This window comes from Erpetoichthys calabaricus, chromosome 1 (genome assembly GCF_900747795.2).
Source record: "Erpetoichthys calabaricus chromosome 1, fErpCal1.3, whole genome shotgun sequence".
Taxonomy (NCBI): Eukaryota; Metazoa; Chordata; class Cladistia; order Polypteriformes; family Polypteridae; genus Erpetoichthys; species Erpetoichthys calabaricus.
Window position 1 is genome coordinate 97,981,252 of NC_041394.2, and position 23,191 is coordinate 98,004,442.

At 37.2% G+C, this 23,191-nt stretch overlaps 1 protein-coding gene across 3 annotated transcripts in view; it reads right to left on the reverse strand.

The window, feature by feature from the left end:
- The window catches only part of si:dkey-28a3.2 (uncharacterized), a 116,371-nt gene that overhangs the window by 34,763 nt on the left and 58,417 nt on the right, over window positions 1-23,191 (reverse strand). For 2 of the 3 annotated variants that reach the window (XM_028804026.2, XM_028804019.2), the window contains 3 exons: window positions 15,957-20,315; window positions 8,797-9,672; window positions 2,271-2,323 (listed from right to left, as the gene is read on the reverse strand). In XM_028804026.2, coding sequence (XP_028659859.2) covers window positions 2,271-2,323; window positions 8,797-9,672; window positions 15,957-19,988 — 4,961 coding nt within the window. In that variant the 5' untranslated portion in view covers window positions 19,989-20,315. The remainder of the gene's footprint in view (window positions 1-2,270; window positions 2,324-8,796; window positions 9,673-15,956; window positions 20,316-23,191) is intronic. The other variant, XM_028804035.2, reaches the window with a different exon arrangement.

Below are 23,191 nucleotides of genomic sequence, written 5' to 3' on the forward strand. Positions count from 1 at the left end.
CTACAGGAACATCTGTGTTGCCATGGTTGATGTGGAACCTGTGTAAATTCATTCTTTGGCGGAGTTTGTCCAGTTTCTCCCACATAGAGTGTAGTGTGAGGACATTTCATACAGAGAATTAGCCCACATTAGATGATCTGCAGGAAAATGATCCCTTTATGCGATGTTCTAACCAATACCAATAAAAGGTGTCATTTTGCTAGACTTCTCACTACATTCATAATGGCTATCCCGGTACAACACCCTAGTACTACAGACATACAACACACCAAAATATACCACTACTACATGGAATTTAAGACCTGGTGGAATTAACTGGAACACATGGACAGCGACATCTTCTTAATGAAATGCAAAAAGGAAAATCTTAACTTGAAAGGCATCATGATAAGGAATCCAACTATACACACTTATACTCGGTTTGCAGAGCAACTTTGTTCTGGGACATCTGCAAGGATAAGAAACCACTTAATCAAAATTTTCTACAACATTAAGAAGAACATGCAAGGAGAGATCCAAGACCTCATCCTGCTCCTTTGAAATGACAGGCAGGAGATGGTAAAGGAGCTACATCTACAGTATATTGCAAAAGACTCCAGAAACTACTTATTGTCAACAAAAAGAAAAACCTGCATAGACTGTGAGAGAAAGCTGGACACTTCATAGCAAAAAACAAACAGCAACAGACCTGTATTGTTAATCTCTCCTCATACACACCAAATGCAGCAGAGATTTCAGTACTTACAAAGGGACTCTCATATTGACCTGCAAAGCCCATTGACAACATCAGACAGTGATATGAAAGAATTCTTCAGAAAACTCAGACTTGAAAGAATTTTTCCACAAGAAAGAAAACAATGACACACAGGAACCAACAAAAAGCAGTTACAATAACCCCACTAATAAATCCACTTGGACACCAGAAGCTGGCAGAAACTCCACCCTGGACATTTATATAGACTGCTTCAGACACAGAGTGAAAACAGGGATCTTAAACAGGCAGCAAAATCAGATAGAAAACATTACTGTTGATGAGTGGAGGGCCATGCATTTACTAAGGGAAAATCCAGAGATCATTACCAGCAGACAAAGGTGGTGCCTTAGTTATCATGAACACATCAGACTATATATACAGGAGGCACAAAGACAATTGTCCATTGATATGCATTATTACAAACTACAGGAAGACCCCATAGATCTCTACAAGAAGGAACTATAAAAAAAAGATAGCTTTCCTCTTGACATCAGAGATCATGTAAACAGTTTACAACATGGCTTAAATAGAGTCAAGAGTTTTATGGCCAGATATGAGGATTGTTTGCATCTCTCGGACTGACACAGACAACCTGTCTACTGACCCATTGTATTGAAAAACTCATCAGAGACTTCAAGAGACTTTGTTGGACAGTTATCTTATCAAAAGATCTTCCAGATTCTGCATTACAATCTGCTCCTTTAAAAAAAACTCTTCACAATACACAAAATGCCACTGTACCTGAAAATGCCATAATTTGCTATAAGAGCTGACAGTTCATCCTTCTTATTTGAAAGTAACTGAATTATACTGGAAGGCAGGCCACTTCTGAATCCTATCAACATTGCTTTAATTGTTGCTCTTCACCTTCTCCATCTTTATATAAGCAGCTCATGCCATAGGGTGAAACTGAGCTGCTTAGACCTTCATAATCATAGTGCTAGCAGCGGATTATGGGAACCTTTAATATACTCCACTTTTTTTTTCTGTAAGGTAGTTTTCAGAACTTTTGTTCTCCCTTGTGACTTCTTCTGATGAACTGTGCTTGTGTTTGCAACAGCAGATAATTTATTTTAAAAATCTATTTACTTTATATGATTTCTGTTAGCTACTTTCAGTGACAAGCCAGATCTAATCACACCTGTTATACAGATATTCAATTTTACATGTTTTGTGTATTATGATGTTCAATTTAGGCATGTTAGTAAAGTAAGAGAGTTTTATTAGAAATATAGGCACCAAATTTCCAAAGCAATCATTTAAATACACAGAGCTAGATAACTAAGATATTTTAAACAGCAACTTCATTTTGATAAGATGATGTAAATACCAAATAAGAACTGTCTGCTTGTTCTTGAAGGCAAGTAAATTCTTATGATATCAATGACTTCAAACTCAAGCTGTTACATTTCAGAACTTGATACTAGTATCTACAAAGATGGCCTCTATACTATATAATAAGTAAATAAAAACGACAAAAAAAAAAAATTGACAGTTACCACTATATATTCCATACCTGTGTGTGATGCTGCTGTGTTTAGGTTTATGTATTTGCCATTGATCTTCTCCCTTAATTCAAACAAAGATAATGTAATTAAGTCATTTATTTTCATAAGCAATTATTGCAATGTTTAGCAAAACAACCAGAGAAAATATAACAACATGATAAGTAGCAAATAAATGCATATTTTTTTTTTATTTTTAAAAGGAATTTGGAATGTTTCAGACTCTGCTATTGTCAAGAACTTGTTGGTATTATTTTATGATGTTTCACCAATTTGACATTTGTTATGGGTGCAGACAATTTCAGCCTGGGTGCTAGCCACAATGAACTGCTGTGAAATGTGTGATGCTGGTACAGTTCTATCGTAAAAGAGGACGGTGTTCACTACATGTAATCTTAGATTAAAATAACTGAAGATTTTAGAGAGAGACTAGGTACTTATTACATGAACGGTTTTATCTTAAAACCTAATACTATCATCCTAAGACTACAACAAAATACATATTTTTCTTAGTTTTTCTGAACACAACAAAAGTATTTTTTTGAGCTAAAACGGCTCTAACTCTGAACGTAAGTTGGTTTGATGATGGAAAAATAAATTAAAATTACATGGAATTGTATTATGTTTTTTTATATATATATATAGTATCTTCAAACCTACAATTCTAATTTAATCAAAAATATACTGACTGTATACACATGAACGTCAAAGAATGGAACAACCAGTACTGAACTATGTAAAATTACTGAGGGAAAACAAATATTCAAGGTGTCAACAAATATCAAGTAAGTAGATTACCAAAGAGGTTATTCATAAGAAATTCTCACCAGACATCTGTATTAACTAAAGAAATGCACAAATATAAAGATTTCACAACATTATTAAACATACCTTTATTATGACCTTTAAAGTATAATGACATGGACAAAGTACTGAACACACTAATTTAATACTTAGTGGAGAAGCCTTTATTCATAATGACAGCTTCAATACACTTCCTATATGAAGAAACCAATCACCTGCGGTGCTCAGGTGGGATTTTGACCCATTCTTCTAAAGTGATTGTCTTTAAATCTTGAAGATTCAAGGGAACCCTCTTGAAAACCCTGATCTTTAGTTCCTTCCACAAACGCTCAATTGGATTAAAGTCAGGTGACTGACTGGGCCGTTCTAACAACTTGATTTTCCTTCTCTGAAACCAACTGAGAGTTTCCTTTGTTTTGGATCGTTGTCCTCCTGGAAGGTCCAGCATGTCTCATCATCCTAATGACAGCACATTAATTTCAAGAATCTCTTGGTACATGGCCCCAAACATCGTTCCTTCAATTACATGAAGTCTGCTAGCACTATGAGATGAGAAACAGTCCCACATCATGATCCTTCTACCTCCAAACTTCACTGCTTGTGTTTTTCGAGTGACATGCAGTGACATTTCTCCTCCAAAAATGTTGTGTAGTACAACAGCCAAAAACTCAACTGTAGTCTTGTCTGACAAGACTACATTCTCTAAATATACAGTAAATCCGGAAACTATTCACAGTGCATCACTTTTTTCACATTTTGTTATGTTACAGCCTTATTCCAAAATGGATTAAATTCATTTCTTTCCCTCAGAATTCTACACACAACACCCCATAATGACAACGTGAAAAAAGTTTACTTGAGGTTTTTGCAAGTTTATTAAAAATAAAAAAAACTGAGAAATCACATGTACATAAGTATTCACAGCCTTTGCTCAATACTTTGTCAATGCACCTTTGGCAGCAATTACAGCCTCAAGTCTTTTTGAATATGATGCCACAAGCTTGGCACACCTATCATTGCTGCAGTCATCTTTCCCTTTATCCTGACTAGTCTCCCAGTTCCTGCCACTGAAAAACATCCCCACAGCATGATGCGGACACCACCATGCTTCACTGTAGGGATAGTATTGGCCTGGTGATGAGCGGTGCCTGGTTTCCTCCAAACGTGACGCCTGGCATTCACACCAAAGAATTCAATCTTTGTCTCATCGTACCAGAGAATTTTCTTCAGGTGCCTTTTGGCAAACTTCAGGCGGGCTGCCATGTCCTTTTACTAAGGAGTGGCTTCCGTCTGGCCACTCTACCATACAGGCCTGATTGGTGGATTGCTGCAGAGATGGTTGTCCTTCTATAAGGTTCTCCTCTCTTCACAGAGGACCTCTGGAGCTCTGACAGAGTGACCATCGGGTCCTTGGTCACCTCCCTGACTAAGGCCCTTCTCTCCCGATCGCTCAGTTTAGATGGCCGGCCAGCTCTAGGAAGAGTCCTGGTGGTTTCAAACTTCTTCCACTTACGGATGATGGAGGCCACTGTGCTCATTGGGACCTTCAAAGCAGCAGAAATTTTTCTGTAGCCTTCCCCAGATTTGTGCCTCGAGACAATCCTGTCTCGGAGGTCTACAGACAATTCCTTTGACTTCATGCTTGGTTTGTGCTCCAACATGAACTGTCAACTGTGGGACCTTATATAGACAGGTGTGTGCCTTTCCAAATCATGTCCAATCAACTGAATTTACCACAGGTGGACTCCAATTAAGCTGCAGAAACGTCTCGAGGATGATCAGGGGAAACAGGATGCACCTGAGCTCAATTTTGAGCTTCATGGCAAAGGCTGTGAATACTTAGTCAAGTCAAGTCAACTTTATTTATAAAGCACTTTACATACAACAGCCATTGACCAAAGTGCTGAACATAGGCTAAAATAAATTTTAAACAAAAACAAAATAATAAATAAGTAAAATAAAATACAATAAATGAAACTAACTAAAACATAGTAAACACAACTAAACAGAGTTAAAACAGAGTAAAATCAACTGCTCACACAGGATCAAACGCCAAACCAAAGAGGTAAGTCTTAAGAGCAGACTTAAAAATGGGCAGTGAGGAGGCCTGTCTAATGTGGATCGGCAGTGAATTCCAGAGCCTTGGAGCCACAACAGAAAAAGCCCTATCCCCCCTGAGCTTTCGCCGAGTCCTAGGCACATCCAGAAGCAGCTGACCAGCTGATCTGAGTGAGCGGGAAGGAGAGTGCATATGCAGCAGCTCAGCGAGGTAGGGTGGAGCAAGCCCATTTAAGGACTTAAAAACAAATAAAAGAATCTTAAAATGAACTCTAAACTGAACAGGCAGCCAGTGCAGTGAGGATAACACAGGTGTAATGTGCTCATTTTTTCGCGTGCCAGTTAAAAGGCGTGCAGCAGCATTTTGCACCAGCTGGAGCCGAGACAGGGTGGACTGGCTAACACCAACATACAACGAATTACAATAGTCCAACCGGGTTGTAATGAAAGCGTGGATTACTGTTGTAAATTGACCTTTGGAAAGAATGTTTTTTATCTTCGCCAAACGTCTCAGCTGAAAAAAAACAAGATTTCACCACCGTGCTGATCTGACCGTCCAGTCTAAAATCCTCATCTATCCTAAAACCCAGATTTGTAATGACAGGTGTACCATATTGTGCAAGGGGACCCAAATCCACAGGAGCAGAAGTAGAAATAGACCCACTGGTGCCCCCAGGACCAAAAACTATAACCTCTGTCTTATTTTCATTAAAATGTAAGAAGTTTACTGCCATCCAAGCTTTCACCTCTTCTAGGCACATAACCAAAGTTCGTATGGAGTAAGCATCCTTGCGTTTGAGGGGTACATAAACCTGAGTATCGTCTGCATAACAATGGAAAGCAATTTTATGCTTTCTAAGAATAGAGCCAAGAGGCAGGAGATACAAAGAAAATAGCAGAGGACCAAGTATGGAGCCTTGTGGAACCCCACATGATAGTGAAGCAGAGGAGGATCTAAATTCATCTAGCCTCACTGAAAAAGTTCTTATGTACTTATGTACATGTGCTTTCTCAATTTTTTTATTTTTAATAAATTTGCAAAAATCTCAAGTAAACTTTTTTCACGTTGTCATTATGGGGTGTTGTGTTGAGTTCTGAGGAAAAAAATGAAATTAATCCATTTTGGAGTAAGGCTGTAACATAACAAAATGTGGAAAAAGTGATGCGCTGTGAATACTTTCCAGATGCACTGTATGTGTGTGTGTGTATATATATATATATATATATATATATATATATATATATATATATATATATAAATCTAAATATAAACAAAGTTTAAATGAGCTTCAAAATGCTTTTTCTTCAGTATTGGTGTATCTAAATATAAACAAAGTTTAAATGAGCTTCAAAATGCTTTTTCTTCAGTATTGGTGTCTTGCGGGTTGAGCATGCATGGAGGCCATGCCACTGGAGTCCATTGCTTATTGTTGTACCTGCTTCCTCCAAGTCTTTCTGGACCTCCTTCCAAATAGCCCTTGGTTCTTGGGCTATTCTTCTGACTATCCTTCGGACTCCCTGCTCAGAAATTTTGCAAGGAGCACCTGTGAGTGGCCGATTGATGGTGGAGTGATGTTCCTTCCAGTTGTGGATAATGGCCCCAATGGTGCTTACTGGAAGATTCAGAACTTTGGAAATGTGTCTATAACCAGTTCCATTGATATGGATTGCAACAATCAGGTTGCAAAAGTCTTGGGAGAGCCCTTTGCTTTTACCCATCATGAGATGTTTCTTGTGTGACACCTTGGTAGCAAAACACCTTTTTATAGCCCATTAATATGTACTAACCCAACTGATATCAATTTGCACAGATAGGAGATGGAATTACTTTCTAAGTACTTACAGAGTTCAGCTGATTCCTTGCCTTGGTGTACTGCTTTTTTAGTGTGTTCAATACTTTTTCTCTGTGTCATTCCACTTTATTACATACCTTTATTTATGGATGTTAATGTTGTGAATTTTTTATATTTGCAGATTTCTTGAGTTACGATCAATGTCTGGTGAGAATTTCATGTGAATAGCTTCACTGGAAATATATCTACTAAAATACTCATGCATTCAATACTTATTTCCCCCACTATATGACAGCACATATAGTAAATTCAACATTAAACTGAGGAAAATAACATAAAATTAATAATATGTTTTGCTATTAAAAAGTATCAAACATCGTCGTTATTTGCACCAGTGATATTCAAATAGTAGATTGGAATGTTTTTACATGGCCTTCCAAATGAAGGAATGATATGCCCATTATTTTTTGATTTATGTATGAAATAACATCCACACAACTCCAGAACACTCCATTCACTCAATATGACTGGAATTGCAAATTTAGCACTTATATTACTAAACACAAAGGACAAGAAAAAAGCCACAAGTATATTTTATTTCAAAACTACAGAAGGCTTTCCACCCCAGGAAGAAATAGTAATAGCACCTTAAGGTCTATGGTTTGGATCATTCAAACTAACAACTAACCCAAAATCCAACACATTTTTAGTCAAGGATGAATAGAGTCTTGGCTCTCTTTCCTATTTAACCATTATATGTTTACAGTTCTTATTGGGTCATATGATACAGTGTGGATGCAGTTCCTTAGGTATGCCTCATTCATTTCATCCGTAACAATTTACTTGCAGAAATATTCCAAAACAGTTTAAAATTAGCTTATTATGATCATTTATTTGCTTAAAACCTATAGGGTCAGTAGCAACCCCACATGCAGTAGTGTCAGTGTTTTTACATGTGCATTTTATGTGCTATATTTCGTGTGCTATGTTTCTATGTTGGTTCTTTGTATGTATCTCCCAAGTGTAGGGTGGTAAGAGATAGCAAACGAAATGCCACGATGTTTACTAGCACAGCACTGAAACAGTCCTGTTGTTGATTGCAGATGATGAGTTTTTAGAAAAAGTTTCGCAGTGGAAAGATAAACAATAAACACCACAGAGTGAGACAGTACAAAGAGCTATGTCTGATGCCACCAGATCCTTAATGTTCTGGGCAGGGAATTGTAAAGGGGCAGAGATCAGATGATGCGGAAGAGTCTGAAGCTGAACGAAGGCAAAGATCTCTAGCGGCTGCATAGAGTAACACAGCACAAGTCACAGCACCTGAAACAGCCTTTTACAGAAACAAAAGTAGATGAAAAACACAGAAGGTGCCATAAAACAGCTCACCACTGCAGGAGCCGTGCTGCAATAATCACAGACCACAGTCACAAAAACATAACAGTGATCTGTGATTATTGTGTAGCACAATATAACTAAGTAGGTTGTTATTATTTAGGTTTTCTAGGAAATATTAAAGTATTAAAAATTAGTTTAAAAAGATGCATAGTGTTCAAGGAAGAAGTATTCAATAAACGTCTGCACAGTTACAGTTCTTTGTAGCTATGTTATAGTGTTTTCAGAAAGTTCCATGTATACAAAGATTAAGACCAGTTGTGGTCAAGAGTGTATCATGCACCCTGTGTGAGAGACAAAATGTTCATATTTAACAGAGTGCATGCACTACAGCTACGAAAAGAGAAGTTATATTTCAGATCAAAACCACAGACCTTTAAATGCAATTACTCCGCTTCCTCTTCTTGGTTGTTGTCAAATAATTGGAAAGTTCAAGATTAAAATAAAAAGTTTTGTTCTAAATTCTAGTAACTATTCTCTTCTTTACCTTTATATGCTGGCCATATGAGGCTGACAGGGCATTACTCCATATCTGTGCTCCGCCATCAGTTTGCTTCTTCAGTTCTCGCATTTTTGCAGATATTTTGGCTCTTTGTTCTTGCTTCTTGATTCTCCAATACTCTCGTCGTCGCAGTAATGTAGCCTCATCAAGTTGCCTTGATAATTTGGAAGTTCCACTTAGTATATTAGGTCGGATATTGGATTGCTTACTTTGCTGTATTTTTTGTGTTTGCCAGTGAGAACCTTGATAAAAGTGTATATTTTCCTCAAGTTTTCCATCTTGATGATAAAATGTAACTGGAGCATCAGCTTTCTTTTTTGATTCAACAGTATGCTTTTCAGTTTCTTCTACTCCAACACACCACTTTTGAACAGCTTGAGAACTTGATTTGTCACCCAGGACACCATTTTGATTTTCTACTAACAAAGTTCTGTTTTCAGCAGGCATTCCACAAGGTAACAGGTTTTTCTGAGATGACTGAATGCCAAAATGTACCACTTTTGGTTTCTCTGTTTCGTTTTCTGGATACATTTGTGGAAGGGTTGCATAGTTGGCAGAACCTATCTCATTAGCAGTCTCACAGATTTTTCTAATTTCAATCTGTAATTTCTCAGGGAATCCCAGCTCACCAGTTTCATTTAGATGGGCATTTTTAATATTTTCATTAAGTGAACTCAAACCACTAACTGCTTCCCATTCAGCTTCTTCAAAGTTTGAAATATTCAGTGCTGCTACAGGAGAAGGAATCTGTAAAGCTTCTGCACTGTTTTCAGTTCTCTTCAGACCTTTACGATATTTGCCATGCTTTTTTCCAATTTCCACTGGAGTGCATTCTATTCCCATCTTGTACAGGTTCACATCCTTAAAAAAGATAGTTATGTTGCTTATTAAGGTGCTATACTTCAAGTTTCTGGCAAATACAGCAGCCTCACATTGCAAAATATTTTGGTTGACTTATTGATTACACATTAGTTAAGCCTAGAACATAAACCTTTTGGGTTTTAAAGGCTAGTTGACTGCTTTTTTTTACTTTTCTAATACCATGGCACTTTCCAGAACTACAACATACTCACTTAAAGGCACCAGTTTTGTAAATGTCTGCAAATATGATATTGTTTTTTGTGCACTATATAAAGTGATCTGTGATAGTGTAATGCCTGAAAGGCACATATAAAATAAAGTCTGATGCATTCCTAAAGTGAAGAAAAGAAAAATAAATAAAAAGAGAATATTGGTTCTCTCTCTCAACCTAAGGACACAACCTGGTCACAAATTGTCTGAGTATGATTGGGTATTGTAGTGGGCCGGGTTTGCTCTAAAATCGATGGTGTACTTTCTGCTTAAGGTATTTTCTGTTTAAAGGTTAGCAGAAACAAACTCCAAATTTCTGTGGCCATCTGCTAGACGAAGAGGGCAGTAAAATCGATTAATTGATGGTCAATGCAGGAGCACATTAGAACAAATTGCACATTAATAGTAAACATGCAATGATACACAACTCTCACAATATGATACATATCCCTGTTTTAGTTTGAACAAGAAATACACTTTCCAAACATCACTGTTCATTACTGTTGTTACTTAACAAGGAAGCCATAATATTCCCAAAAGCAAGATGTACTGTATGTGACTATGATTTGTGCTGTTCTAGTTCAAGCTGATTAGGCAAAAATACATCTTCCAGCAAGACAATGATTACAAACACATGGCTAAAGTAAACTTGGAGATAACTCAAAGACAAAAAGGTGAATGTCCTGCAAGTGGCCCAGTCAAGGTCCTGATCTCAATCTGACTGACAGCCTGTGGCCTTATTTGAAAATTGTGGTGCACAAACATTATTCAACATACCAGAACAAAATGGAGTAAATCTGCATGATAATGGATTAAAATGACTCCAGTGTGTGCAAAGCTGATACATACCTAATCTAAAATGTTAACAGCTGTTATTGCTACAATTGGCATTAAAAATTATGGGCACTGAACACTTAGTCCAACAACACATTTCTTTTTTCTGTCAAGATTGTTTTTTTCATAACATAAAACAATGTTACATTAAAAGACCACTGACTTTTTGGGGTTCTTTTCCAAGGCATTGCGTGTTTTAATGCTCTGAGTTAGAGGTCTGCATTCCTGCAGAAATCCCACCGGACCTCACTCAATTTTTCTGCAGCTTGGGAATATAATTTAATAGTAGTGAGTGGACATGGGTGAATCAGCTGTATTACTAAGGCGCTAAGTGTGAAGTCACAGCATTGATTAATGTCCAAAAAATTTGTGGTAAATAAATAATACATATTTATTTTACTATTATAATTTATCATAGATGTTATAATCAATAATGTTACATTGTAAAATCACATACAGTCAGAAAAAAAGCCATGCATTGATGTCATGAGGTGGTGCCTCATTTCTTTTCTTTTTTTTACCAAATTTTCTAATGAAACATTATAGACATTGTGATACATATGCATAGCAGATTGTAGGGCATATGCAAGATGTGATTACTGGTTGAAGTACTATGTTGTTTTCCCCTTTCCCTTTGTATGTGTATTGATGTACTTTTGTGTGTTTAAATTAGCAACGAATTCTACTGTATTGCAGTCAGCTCACTTCTTGCACATCATGTCATGTCGTCGTCTAACCCGCTTGGTCCTGAACAGGGTTGCACGGGGCACTGGAGCCTATAACAGCCAGCATAGGGTACAAGGCAGGAACAAACCCTGAACAGGGCGATAGACCAATGCAGAGAACACACACAAAACCCCAACAACACACTAGGGCCAATTTTAACATCGCCAATCCACCTAACCTTCATGCCTTTGGACTGCAGCAGTAAACTGGAGCACCCAGAGGAAACCCACACAGACACAGGGAGAACATGCAAACTCAACGCAGGGAGATCCCATGAAGCAAACCTAGATTTCCTTATTGAAAGACAGCAGCACTACCACTGTGCCACCCAGCATCCTGCATTTGTGTACATGAATTGCACATATACACTGCCTGGCCAAAAAAAAAGTCACCACCAAAAAAAAAAGGTCACACACTCTTAATATTTCGTTGGACCGCCTTTAGCTTTGATTACAGCACGCATTCGCTGTTGGCATTGTTTCGATAAGCTTCTGCAATGTCACAAGATTTAGTTCCATCCAGTGTTGCATTAATTTTTCACCAAGATCGTGCATTGATGATGGTAGAGTCTGACCGCCTCTCTTCTTACCCTGATGCGCCCATCACTCTGGAACAGGGTAAATCTGGACTCATCAGACCACATAACCTTCTTCCATTGCTCCAGAGTCCAATCTTTATGCTCCCTAGCAAACTGAAGCCTTTTTTTCTGGTTTGCCTCACTGATTAGTGATTTTCTTATGGCTACACACCTGTTCAGTCCCAACCCCTTGAGTTCCCTTCGCATTGTGCGTATGGAAATGCTCTTACTTTCACTATTAAACATAGACCTGAGTTCTACTGTTGTTTTTCTTCGATTTGATTTCACCAAACGTTTAAGTGATCGCCGATCACATTCATTCAGGATTTTTTTCCGGCCACATTTCTTCCTCGAAGACGATGGGTCCCCACTATCCTTCCAGTTTTTACTAATGCGTTGGACAGTTCTTAACCCAATTTTAGTAGTTTCTGCAATCTCCTCAGATGTTTTCTCTGCTTGATGCATGCCAATGATTTGACCCTTCTCAAACAGACTAACATCTTTTCCACGACCAAGAGATGTGTCTTTCGACATAGTTGTTTAAGAAATGAGAAGCAACTCATTGCACCAGTTGGGGTTAAATAACTTGTTGCCAGCTGAAAGATAATCGCCCATGCAGTAATTATCCAATAGGAGGCTCGTACCTATTTTCTTAGTTAAATCCAGGTGGCGACTTTTTTTTTGGCCAGGCAGTGTATAAATGCTTGTCTTAGCATGCACACCAAAGCAGGCTTATTCATCTAGGGTGACCAAATTTGTTTTTTCCAAAGAAGAGGACCGGGGCAGTGACACAATTGAAACTTGACACATGCCTTCATACACAAAGGGTCTAGATTAATTTTTACTAATCAAACACTTCGATAATTTAAAAAATTTGCGTACTTTAAGTTGAACAAACCAGCTTTCCTGATTGCATATTCAGCTTCCGATCAGTTACGTTCTCATTGAAAACACAGATATTATTATTATTACTACTATTATTTTACTTGTCATTAGATATGCATTTTTGGTTTTTGAGCACCTTTTGTACTTATAATTAGTGTTGAATAGTAATGTGGCTTTGCACAGTCCTGGCTGTCACCTGAGTCAAACTGTCACTTGTGGCCTCAGTGCAAAAGTATAATTTTAATATAAAGTTTGATTATAAATAGAGATAAATGATTGTGTATTTATATTATCAATTAGATATGATGAGAAACAAAGGCATATGATATTTGAGAAATACTGCATAACTAGAAGTGGTTCTGATGACCTTTTCCTTTATCTCAGTATATGAGAAAGTCAAGGGGAGCGCACTCCCAATTTTTAACTTTTAAGAAGGATATGTAGATTTTTCAAGTTTTAAAGAAAAAAATGTGAGCAGCATTCATTCTATTGATTTATTATTTTGTATAATTTACTTGAATCACAAAGTTAGCTTTGAGACCTAAATATCACTGGAATGAACACTGAATACAAAACCACATGAAAACAAAGATGAATGCTGCTGCAATGCATCTGTTACAGAAAGTTGTACACAGCTCAGTTTCCAAAAGGCATGGACCATGTGCTCCTCCTCTCAGAATTTTGTTACTGTTTCACAGCTCAGGCAGTGAGGCACTCTTTTTCTGAAGAAACATATGTGTTTAGTAGGTTCATTGCTGCTACAACTAGAGATAACTGGCTATTACAAAGCTCCCTTTCTCAAAAGCTTTCAAATTTCCAATGCAACTGGAGGTAATTGGCCATTACAAAGCTCCCTTCTTAAAAAGCTTTCAAATTTCAAATCATTTTAAACCTGTTTATCACAGAAAATGTTATGTAAAACTAACCAATCAAATTCAGCATACACACATGAGAATGTATTGCTTTTATCCATCAGACGTCTTGCTTTCTTTAAATGCAGCTATTTGGACACCCCTGGTCAAATTACATATTTTGTTGATATTTAAAGTAAATGCAACTTCAACAGCAAACAAACTAAATCAATTGCATTTTATTAAAATGTACAGTTACAATTTATTTGATGTAGAAAAAAATTAATAAAAGAGTAAATGTAGCCTTTGCTAACTTTCAGATCATCAGTCTGGTATGGCTTAGCTTGTTGGGTGTTAGTCTGGTAAATAATTGTTATTAGGAACTGTCAGCTGATGACAATTCCACAGTCTAATAAATTCTTTGACTCTTCAAACATTATCCAATACTCAAGAACCATGGGCTCTTCTAAGAAACTGACAATCTGAAAATTAAACTAATTGATGCTTAGAGAGGAAGACTATAAAAAGATAAAAAAGCACTTTCAACTAGTAATTTCCATGTTATGAAATGTCATTAAGAAATGGTAGCTAACAGGAATCAAGGCGGTCAGGACAATATCTGGAAGACTAAGAAAATGTACAGATAGAACAGCTTGAATACTGAGCAGGAAGGCAAAGAAAAAACCCCATATGACTGAAAGGGACCTGCAAGCAAGTCTAGCTGAGAAAGGAATGATCGTGCACTTCTCTACTGTGCAGTGTTACTTCCACGGACATGGCGTTTATGGAACATCCATCAGAAAGAATCCTTAGCTGCAATCTCATCACAAAAAATCAACATCTTAAAATGTAAAATTATAGAGGCATTCTGGTACCAAGAGTTGTGGACAGATGAAATTAAAATCAAACTCTTTGGAAATTACCACAAAAGATTTACTCAGACATACAGCATTTGAAGAAAAGTACACCTTGCCATCTGCTAAGTACACGGTTGCATCGGTCATATTTTGGGGTTGAGGGCAGCTAATGGCATAGGAAGCTTTGTGCAAGTGCAGAGGAGAATGGATTCCAGAAAATGTCAGACGGTCATTCAGGAAACTGAAGCTGAAAAAAGGATGGTACTATATACTTTGAAATCTACTATGAGGTATCTCAAAAAACATAACGTGAACGTTTTGGAAAGGCAGTTCCCAGGCTCAAATATCATTGACAATGATGTGCATAGATCTTTAACATGCTATGACTTATAGCTGACTAAAAAAACACTCTTGTGTGTGCAAGCTGTGATTTTTGCCAAAGGATGTGTAACTATGTAGTGACTTAGCAGGGTGCCCAAATCTTTGAAAATGCTACATTAACCCTTTGGGTTTTATTAATTTAAATTTTATTAAATTATCAAATAAATGGCAACTAAGTTAAAATTTTCTTTAAAAAAATCCACTGTTTTAGATTGTTTGAAGTTGTATTTAATTTTTTGCTTCAAATGTCAACAAAATATGTAATTTGGAAAGGTGTTTAAACTTTTGCAAGGAACTGTTCTGTATATATCTGTTTAATAAATTCTTGGTAATTAGACTATGTATCAATCTGCCAAGATTACTTTCCTGGAATTATTGACCAGGCTTTGCACACATATAGGATATCTTGCACGTGTGAAAGAGGTTAGGTGTGATAATCCTCTTGAAAATAAACCTCATATTATTCTCATTTTACCTCCTTGTGAATAACTAATTTATATACTGGTAATTACAATATTTTTGGGAAAGTGGAAGCTACGCTTACTTACTCTGCAAGACTTACTCAACTGAATTCTTGCAGAGTTCTATAAAGCTTTGCAGCAATCCTTGCAGGGAAATTAGATTTTTTCAACATTCAATTGAAACAAAGAAGGTGGATTAGGATTCTTCCAGTTCAGCAAAATATGTTGATGTGCAAGCAATGCAACAAAGGAGATAACAATTGAGTTACTATAGTATAATGTTCTCATCTTATATTACTCTAAATACTGACATTTCTAGATTTAAAGAAATTGTAGATCCAAAACTATCTGAATGTTTTCCCCAAACCTTGCAAGATGCGTGTCTATAAAAAATAAAAAACTGTACACTAAGCATACACAAACTCAAGAAAATTAAAGCTATAAATTAAACTGGCAAGTAGGTAAAATTATAACTATTAACAAATTCTGTGGAGAACTTTACCTGGTCCTGGATACTGGTCTCCATCTTTCTAGAATTTTCAAATGTCCTCATCTCTCTCTCTAGAGCAGCCTTTTTGGCTCTCTGTTCTCTCTTTTTTACCCTCCAATACTCCCGTCGACGTAATCTTGTAGTCTCATCAATCTGAATTGCTGTGCTGCCAGCCCTAACCATTCTTGGCTGCCGACAGAAATATCTTTTATTCAAGTTGTGCCGTGTTATCCTCCACTGAGAAATATCTTGACTCTGTTGCTGCTGCAACAGTCTGCCTTTTTGGCCCTCTCTCTGCCGAGGAAGAATACCTTTTTCATTGATGCTTTGTGCCTTAAGCCTCCATCGCCGAATCTGTGGGATTTCATCACTTGAAACATTAACATCTGTTGGATTTTCACTTTCCACAAGCACAAGAGCAGAGTTCTTTGATGAAGGGACCACCACACTACTGCGAACTGTTGCTTTGTTAACATGCACTGAGGATGCAAGATCTGTTGAATGAGACAATGGTGTCTTAAACTCCTTTACAAAACAAACATCACTGGATTCCTTTGATTCAATCAGATTACTGGATATTATTTTGTCTTCTGCGATAGACTTGTTTTTTGCATTAGGTTTACTCTGATCTAAACGGCTCATTAATGTTCCATCAATTACAACTGCAGCTGGTAAAAGTCCCACAGCAATACCCGATATTGTACTTGAAGATCTGGTCATCTTTAAAGTCTGTCTGGACTGCATGAACCTCTTCTCTCGAACTGCACGCTTTGCTCTCTGCTCTCTCTTTTTTAATCGCCAGTATTCTCGTTTTCTGGCCAATCTTTCATCTTCTAAATTTACTCCCGTGTTATTTCTTTGAAGATTACCTCTAAATATGCTAACATTTATCTGTGGTGGATTTTTAATTGCATATTTTTTAACCAGCTTGTTGGTCCGTCGTTCTTTCAGGAGGTCTTGGCGGCTTCTACTATTCCTTTCATTCTCACGGTGGCTAAGACCATTTGGAGAGTTAAGAGGAGCAACAGAATCATCAACAGATGCATATGTTGACTTAGAAGAATGCAAAGGCAATAAATGAGCAGGGCTTTTAGTTGTGACAGCGTCTAAACTTATTTGATTACTTGAATTATCACCATTAATCAAGTCATTCATTTCTTGCAAACATGCAAACTTTTGAGTTTGTAGGGAATTTGAAGACTTCGAGTTGCTTATTCTGAGAGTGTTACTGCTCCATGTGTTTGAATTAACTGCTGTAGACCTATAGGCTGAAGAATGCAGAGAAATATCACCAACAGAATTCATTGTGCCATCTTCTTTAATAAAGCCCCCAATTGCTTCACAGGTATCATCCTGAATAACCACGGTCTCAGCAGTATGTACCTGTACAACCTCATTGAGTTCATTGCACTTTTCTCCTTGCATTGGCTGAAACTTCTTCACTCTGCGAGACTGTGATGCTCTGTCCTTCGTTTTAGTCTTTGCTTCCGAAGTCAGCTTAGCTCTCTGTTCGCGTTTCTTTAGACGCCAATACTCTCGGCGTTTGGCCATCTTCTCATGGTCTATCTGAGTCTGCACACTCTGCCTGCCTATCTCAAAGTGGTTTGCCTGGTCTGATCTATAGTTGACAGTACCCATTTTTCTTCTTCGGTTTTCCTGCCAGCCTAGTCGCTGTGTGTCAAGTAACTTTTTGTGAATCCTGGATCTAAAAGTATTCCAGCGATCAGCATTACCATCTTTAAATCTGGGATTGAAAACTGAAACTTTTTGCATCTGAGATGGGATAGATTTCCTTACATTAGATAAATTATTTCTAAAACTGTCTGGTCTTTTGTAATATTTGGACTTTCTTTCACCAGACAATGATTCCTTAACTGGGTCAACTATACCTTGTAATGATTCTGTAAAATTACTTGCCCCTCTCTCAGAACAAGAAGAGTTTACACCAGAGGGAGTATAAGGCATAACAATATCACATTTAAAGTTACCAGCTAATTTTTCTCCTTCCTTAAGTTTGTCTGTAGCTGCAGGGAATGGATGTGCTTCTGTCTGTAAACTGGAGCTGGACAAATCCTTTTTAACCGAGTGCTTTGGTGAAATAATGTGAGAAGGTTCCACTGAACTCTGCATTGTGTCAACATGACTGACAACAGCATAGGACTGAGAAATAATTCTTTCCCTACGTCCATTATATCTGTGGCTCCTAGGAGATGCAACCTGGCTGACTTTTTCACTTGTTTGGCCGTCAACTCTGGATAGTAAGCGTTTTGCCTTCTGCAACTGTGCATCTCTCCTTTTAATTCTTTCCTTATCCTCAGCTGTAAGTTTGGCTCTTTGTTCACGCTTCTTCATACGCCAGTATTCTCTACGCTTGGCTGCCTTCTCCTCCTCCAAGTCAAGAACATTTTGAATACAGAGATTGCTGGAGTTCAAAAATCGGTTTCTTTTTTGTCTCCCAGGTGCATTATGTTTTTTATTTTCAGATGTTGTAGAGCTCCCCACCTGTCTTTGATTAGCAAAATGATCAGCAGAGTTATACCTAGAGACAGCAACAGGGTTCTTTTCCTCAAGGATATAACTTGGCTTTTGTTTTTGTATTCTAGTGGTTAACATTAACGGAACAGGAAGTTTATTATGGCAGTTTTGCGTGTCCGAGTCAGTATCTGTGAGATGAATGGATTGTGTATTACATGAATTTTCATTCAAAATTATATCCTTATCTTCTGTTTCTGTTGTAGAGTAAATGGAATTTGGGATTTGTTCTCTTGTATCTGAATGGGACACAGCTGTGTCACAGCATTCATCTAAAAGGGATTCAACTGACTGAGGAGATATGGGATAATCATCTCTGAAGGTAACAGTTTGACTTTTCTTTACACAGTTTATTTCTATGGGTTCTTTTCCACCTAAATGAATGTTGCCAGTCTCCTGTGGCATCCAACGGCCATTTTTACTTTTGCTTATATTACGCTGTAATTTCAAATCTCTCTTTGTATTGCCTTTCATACCGAGCCTGGAGGAACCTTTATTGTTGCTTGGATGTGGCAAGACTTTATTAAGTTTTAACCTCTGAAACCACCTTTGATTCTGCTGAGGCAAGCAAAGTCCCTCTTTGCATCTGTATGACTCCTTAGAAACTGCCGATGACACTGAAGCTGGCTGTGAAAGAGAAAATGGCAAAATGTTGAGATGACCAGCTTCCTGTTGTTCATCAGAACAATGGGACTCTGAAACTAAATCTTCAGTACAAACGGAAGAAGACTTAAAAACATCTTTGTCAGATAAGTGATCCTGGTGGGGTTTACTTGCCAAGAGTTCAGAATTTTTATTTGCTTGGTATGGGCTTTTATCAATTGAATTTGGTCTTTGAGGGCATGTGTTACTTGGAAGAGCTGAAACAGAGCCTTTAAAATTGTGTAAATTTTTAAAAGCACAGTTCTGATTATTGGAATCAGTGTTTTCAGGACCATCATAAAGATTATCATCAGGAGGATCAGCTGTCTCGGAAGCTGTCAAATCAATAGTAGATATTTGTGCTTCTGGATTGGAGACTTCCCTCAAGCAATGTTGTGTATGGGAAGGGTAAACATCAGTTACAGTATTTACAGTACTATTTAGGGGATAGCTTATGCAACCGAACTTTTTAACTGCATTGTCAAATTCTTGATTAACATCTGCATCAGAGTATGAGCCATCTACATTCAGCAAGCAATTATTTGCATCTAACACTGAAGTCTGTGAACTGCTAGCTACCTGGGAAGTTATAATCATCACACTATCATCATCTTCAACAAAACTGCAAAATGAAGAGTTCACATATTGCTCAGCATTGATACTAGACAAAATGTTTTTACTTGTCCTTGTCTCATCTCCAACTTTATATGAACTTCTCTTAGCAGCAGACAGCTTTGCCCGTTGCTCCCTCTTTTTCATCCGCCAATATTCACGTTTCTTCGCTAAAATTTCATCATCAAACTGCATGGCAGAACAGCGTCTGTGATCCTTGTCGTAAACCAAGCCTTCCTGATCCTGAAGGCACTGCATCTTCTATGTAATCCTGTGTCTTTTTACAAATTATTCCAAACCATGCAAAAATTTTAGATGATCATTTAAAGTGACTTAATTATTTGTAACAATTCAAGACATCACTGAATTATTAGCACAAAGTAAAAAACTCCGTACAACATAGCTGTTTCCCATTTCAGGTTTGATCTCTTATTTTTCTCACAGGTTGTCATCCTGATGCATATGGCTTAATAACAAAAGTTATTATTTTGAGTCATCTCTGCTTTGAGTGTTGCAGTTAGGGATGGCATCTCCACTCTTCACTCCTTTTACTTACATAAGCAATGATGATAATGTATTCTTACCCTGAAAAACAAAACCAAATAATTATAAATGTTTAAATATTCAATGTACCTGAATGTAAGTGAATTTCTATGAATGGTTACCTGAATAATAGTGCATGGGTAGAGAAAAAAAATTCTAATTCTTACTAAACCACATTGAGTATGTCAAGCTGTTTATCCAGAGTGTTTTTTTAGGTATTCTGTTTTCAACCATTCATAATCAATGCAGACATGAAAAATTATTCAATTAAAAATTAAATACAACTCATCTTTACAAGGTGCCAAAGTAGACATTTCACTTAATTGTCACAGCAAGCAACATAAGGGTGAACACATATCTTTAAGATGACAGGCTTGCGAGCAATGTTAAAATAAATACATATATTTAAAAAAAAAATGTTTCAAACACTATTATGGCAGGTTTTCAAAGAGAAAGACAAACCTAATAGTTTGCAGTGAACATTCAAGATGTATCAACATTTATTACCAATCAGCGAGGAGTTTGACAGGAGATATCTGACTACATCATGTAATATAGCCTGTATTCTAAATTGGATTATCCCTGATCCAGGATCAGGAAGGCTTGGCTTACAAGGTGACTCAGGGATGCCATTCGGTTCTGTAGTTCGATGATGAAATTTTAACAAAATAAACATGAACTTCATGAACTTATATAAAACTATTCTAAGAGAATGTTGGAATAAACATTTAAACATACACACAAACAGAAAGCAGATCAGATTTATGTAAATACAGATGTGCTTCACAGAGAATTTATTATTTCAGAAGTCCACTAAAATTAAAAAAAAAAAAATTATATATATATGTTTAGACTAAACATGATAATTGATCCAAGTTTATTACAAAGTTTGACTCAGCTGTGAGGTTTACAACTAATGGTTAGTAGGGCTGTCAAACTGGCCAAAAAGTCGGCTTGGATATTCATATTAAAAATAAATATTATAAAACATCCGAACTCAGGCTAAAATTATCAGATTTTTACTTTTTTCTTACTGTGCCTTGTCTGAGTCACATACACTGTAGCTTAAAAGACACATGAAAACTCAAACATAGCACTTCACTAAAATAGGATTTGTTGTATGCTCTAAGTGGCAAGATCAAAGAGAAACCAGTCCCAGAAACATTTTACAGGCATTTAAACAGGTTCCTTTTAACAAAATTCCTGATCTGTAAGTAGAAAAAAATGATGTGTTAAAGGAATTTCATATTTAAAACATGTTCCATCAAAAGGTGAGAACACATTCTCAGTACATAGATCTCTGAAGACATCACTTTATTTAGCACTATGTACAATATATGAGTTAAGGAGAGTCTGAATATAAAATTATATTGAACTGTTTCTACATTTTGAGGTAGTGACAGACAACTAGATTGCTGATAAATTGACTTCGATTACTGACAACTGAAACAAAAAGCAAAGCATGCCCGTATGGAATTTTGAAAAAGATTTTTTTCCCCAAGGTTAAGCAAGCAGGTATATCTGCACTTTGCTCTACTCTCTCAAACTAGATGCATTTACAACCCAGTAATAAAGCTGCAAAGCTGTCAGGAAATGCCACATTAACCCATCATAAACAAGAAAATTTTGCTAATGATTAATTGTCATGAACATAATTGTAATTAACAGTTTGTCTTTCATTTGTTGCAGCTATAACTTAACCACTATAACTTAAAGTATAGTGATATTATAATGGTACCCAAATGTTCTCCTCACATAAACCTCCTGAAGCCATGAACACCCATCAGTCCTTCCTCTTTCTACTGTTATTGTTCCTGTGGTATAGCAGACCTGCAGCTAGCAAATTATTGCCAATTATAAATAAGTAATCAGGTGCAGGTGTGCACGAGTATGTTTCGCTCTGTGGTTAATTGGGAAACCCGTATATATATACACACACGTACATATACATACATACATTCATACATACAGTACTGTGCAAAAGTTTTAGGCAGGTGTGAAAAAATGCTGTAAACAAAGAATGCTTTCAGAAATATAAATAATGATTGTTTATTTTTATAAATTTACAAAATGCAAAGTGAGCGAACAAAAGAAAAATCTAAATCAAATCAATATTTGGTGTGATCACCCTTTGCCTTCAAAACAGCATCAATTCTTCTAGGTACACTTACACACAGTTTTTGAAGGAACTCGGCTGGTAGGTTGTTCCAAACATCTTGGAGAACTAACCACAGATCTTCTGTGGATGTAGGCTTCCTCACATTCTTCTGTCTCTTCATGTAATCCCAGACACACTCAATGATGTTGAGATCAGGGCTCTGTGGGGGCCATACCATCACTTCCAGGACTTCTTGTTCTTCTTTACGCTGAAGATAGTTCTTAATGACTTTGGCTGTATGTTTGGGGTCGTTGTCCTGCTGCAGAATAAATTTGGGGCCAATCATATGCCTACCTGATGGTATTGCATGATGGATAAGTATCTGCCGGTATTTCTTAGCATTGAGAACATCATTAATCCTCACCAAATCTCCAACTCCATTTGCAGAAATGCAGCCCCAAACGTTCAAGGAATCTCCACCATTCTTCACTGTTGCCTGCAGACACTCATTATTGTACCACTCTCCAGCCCTTCGACGAACAAACTGCCTTCTGCTACAGCCAAATATTTCAAATTTTGACTCATCAGTCCAGAGCACCTGCTGCCATTTTTCTGCACCCCAGTTCCTATGTTTTCGTGCATACTTGAGTCGCTTGGCCTTGTTTCCATGTCGGAGGTATGGCTTTTTGGCTGCAACTCTTCCATAAAGACCGCTTCTGGCCAGACTTCTCCGGACAGTAGATGGGTGTACCTGGTCCCACTGGTTTCTGCCAGTTCTGAGCTGATGGCACTGCTGGACATCTTCCAATTTCAAAGGGTA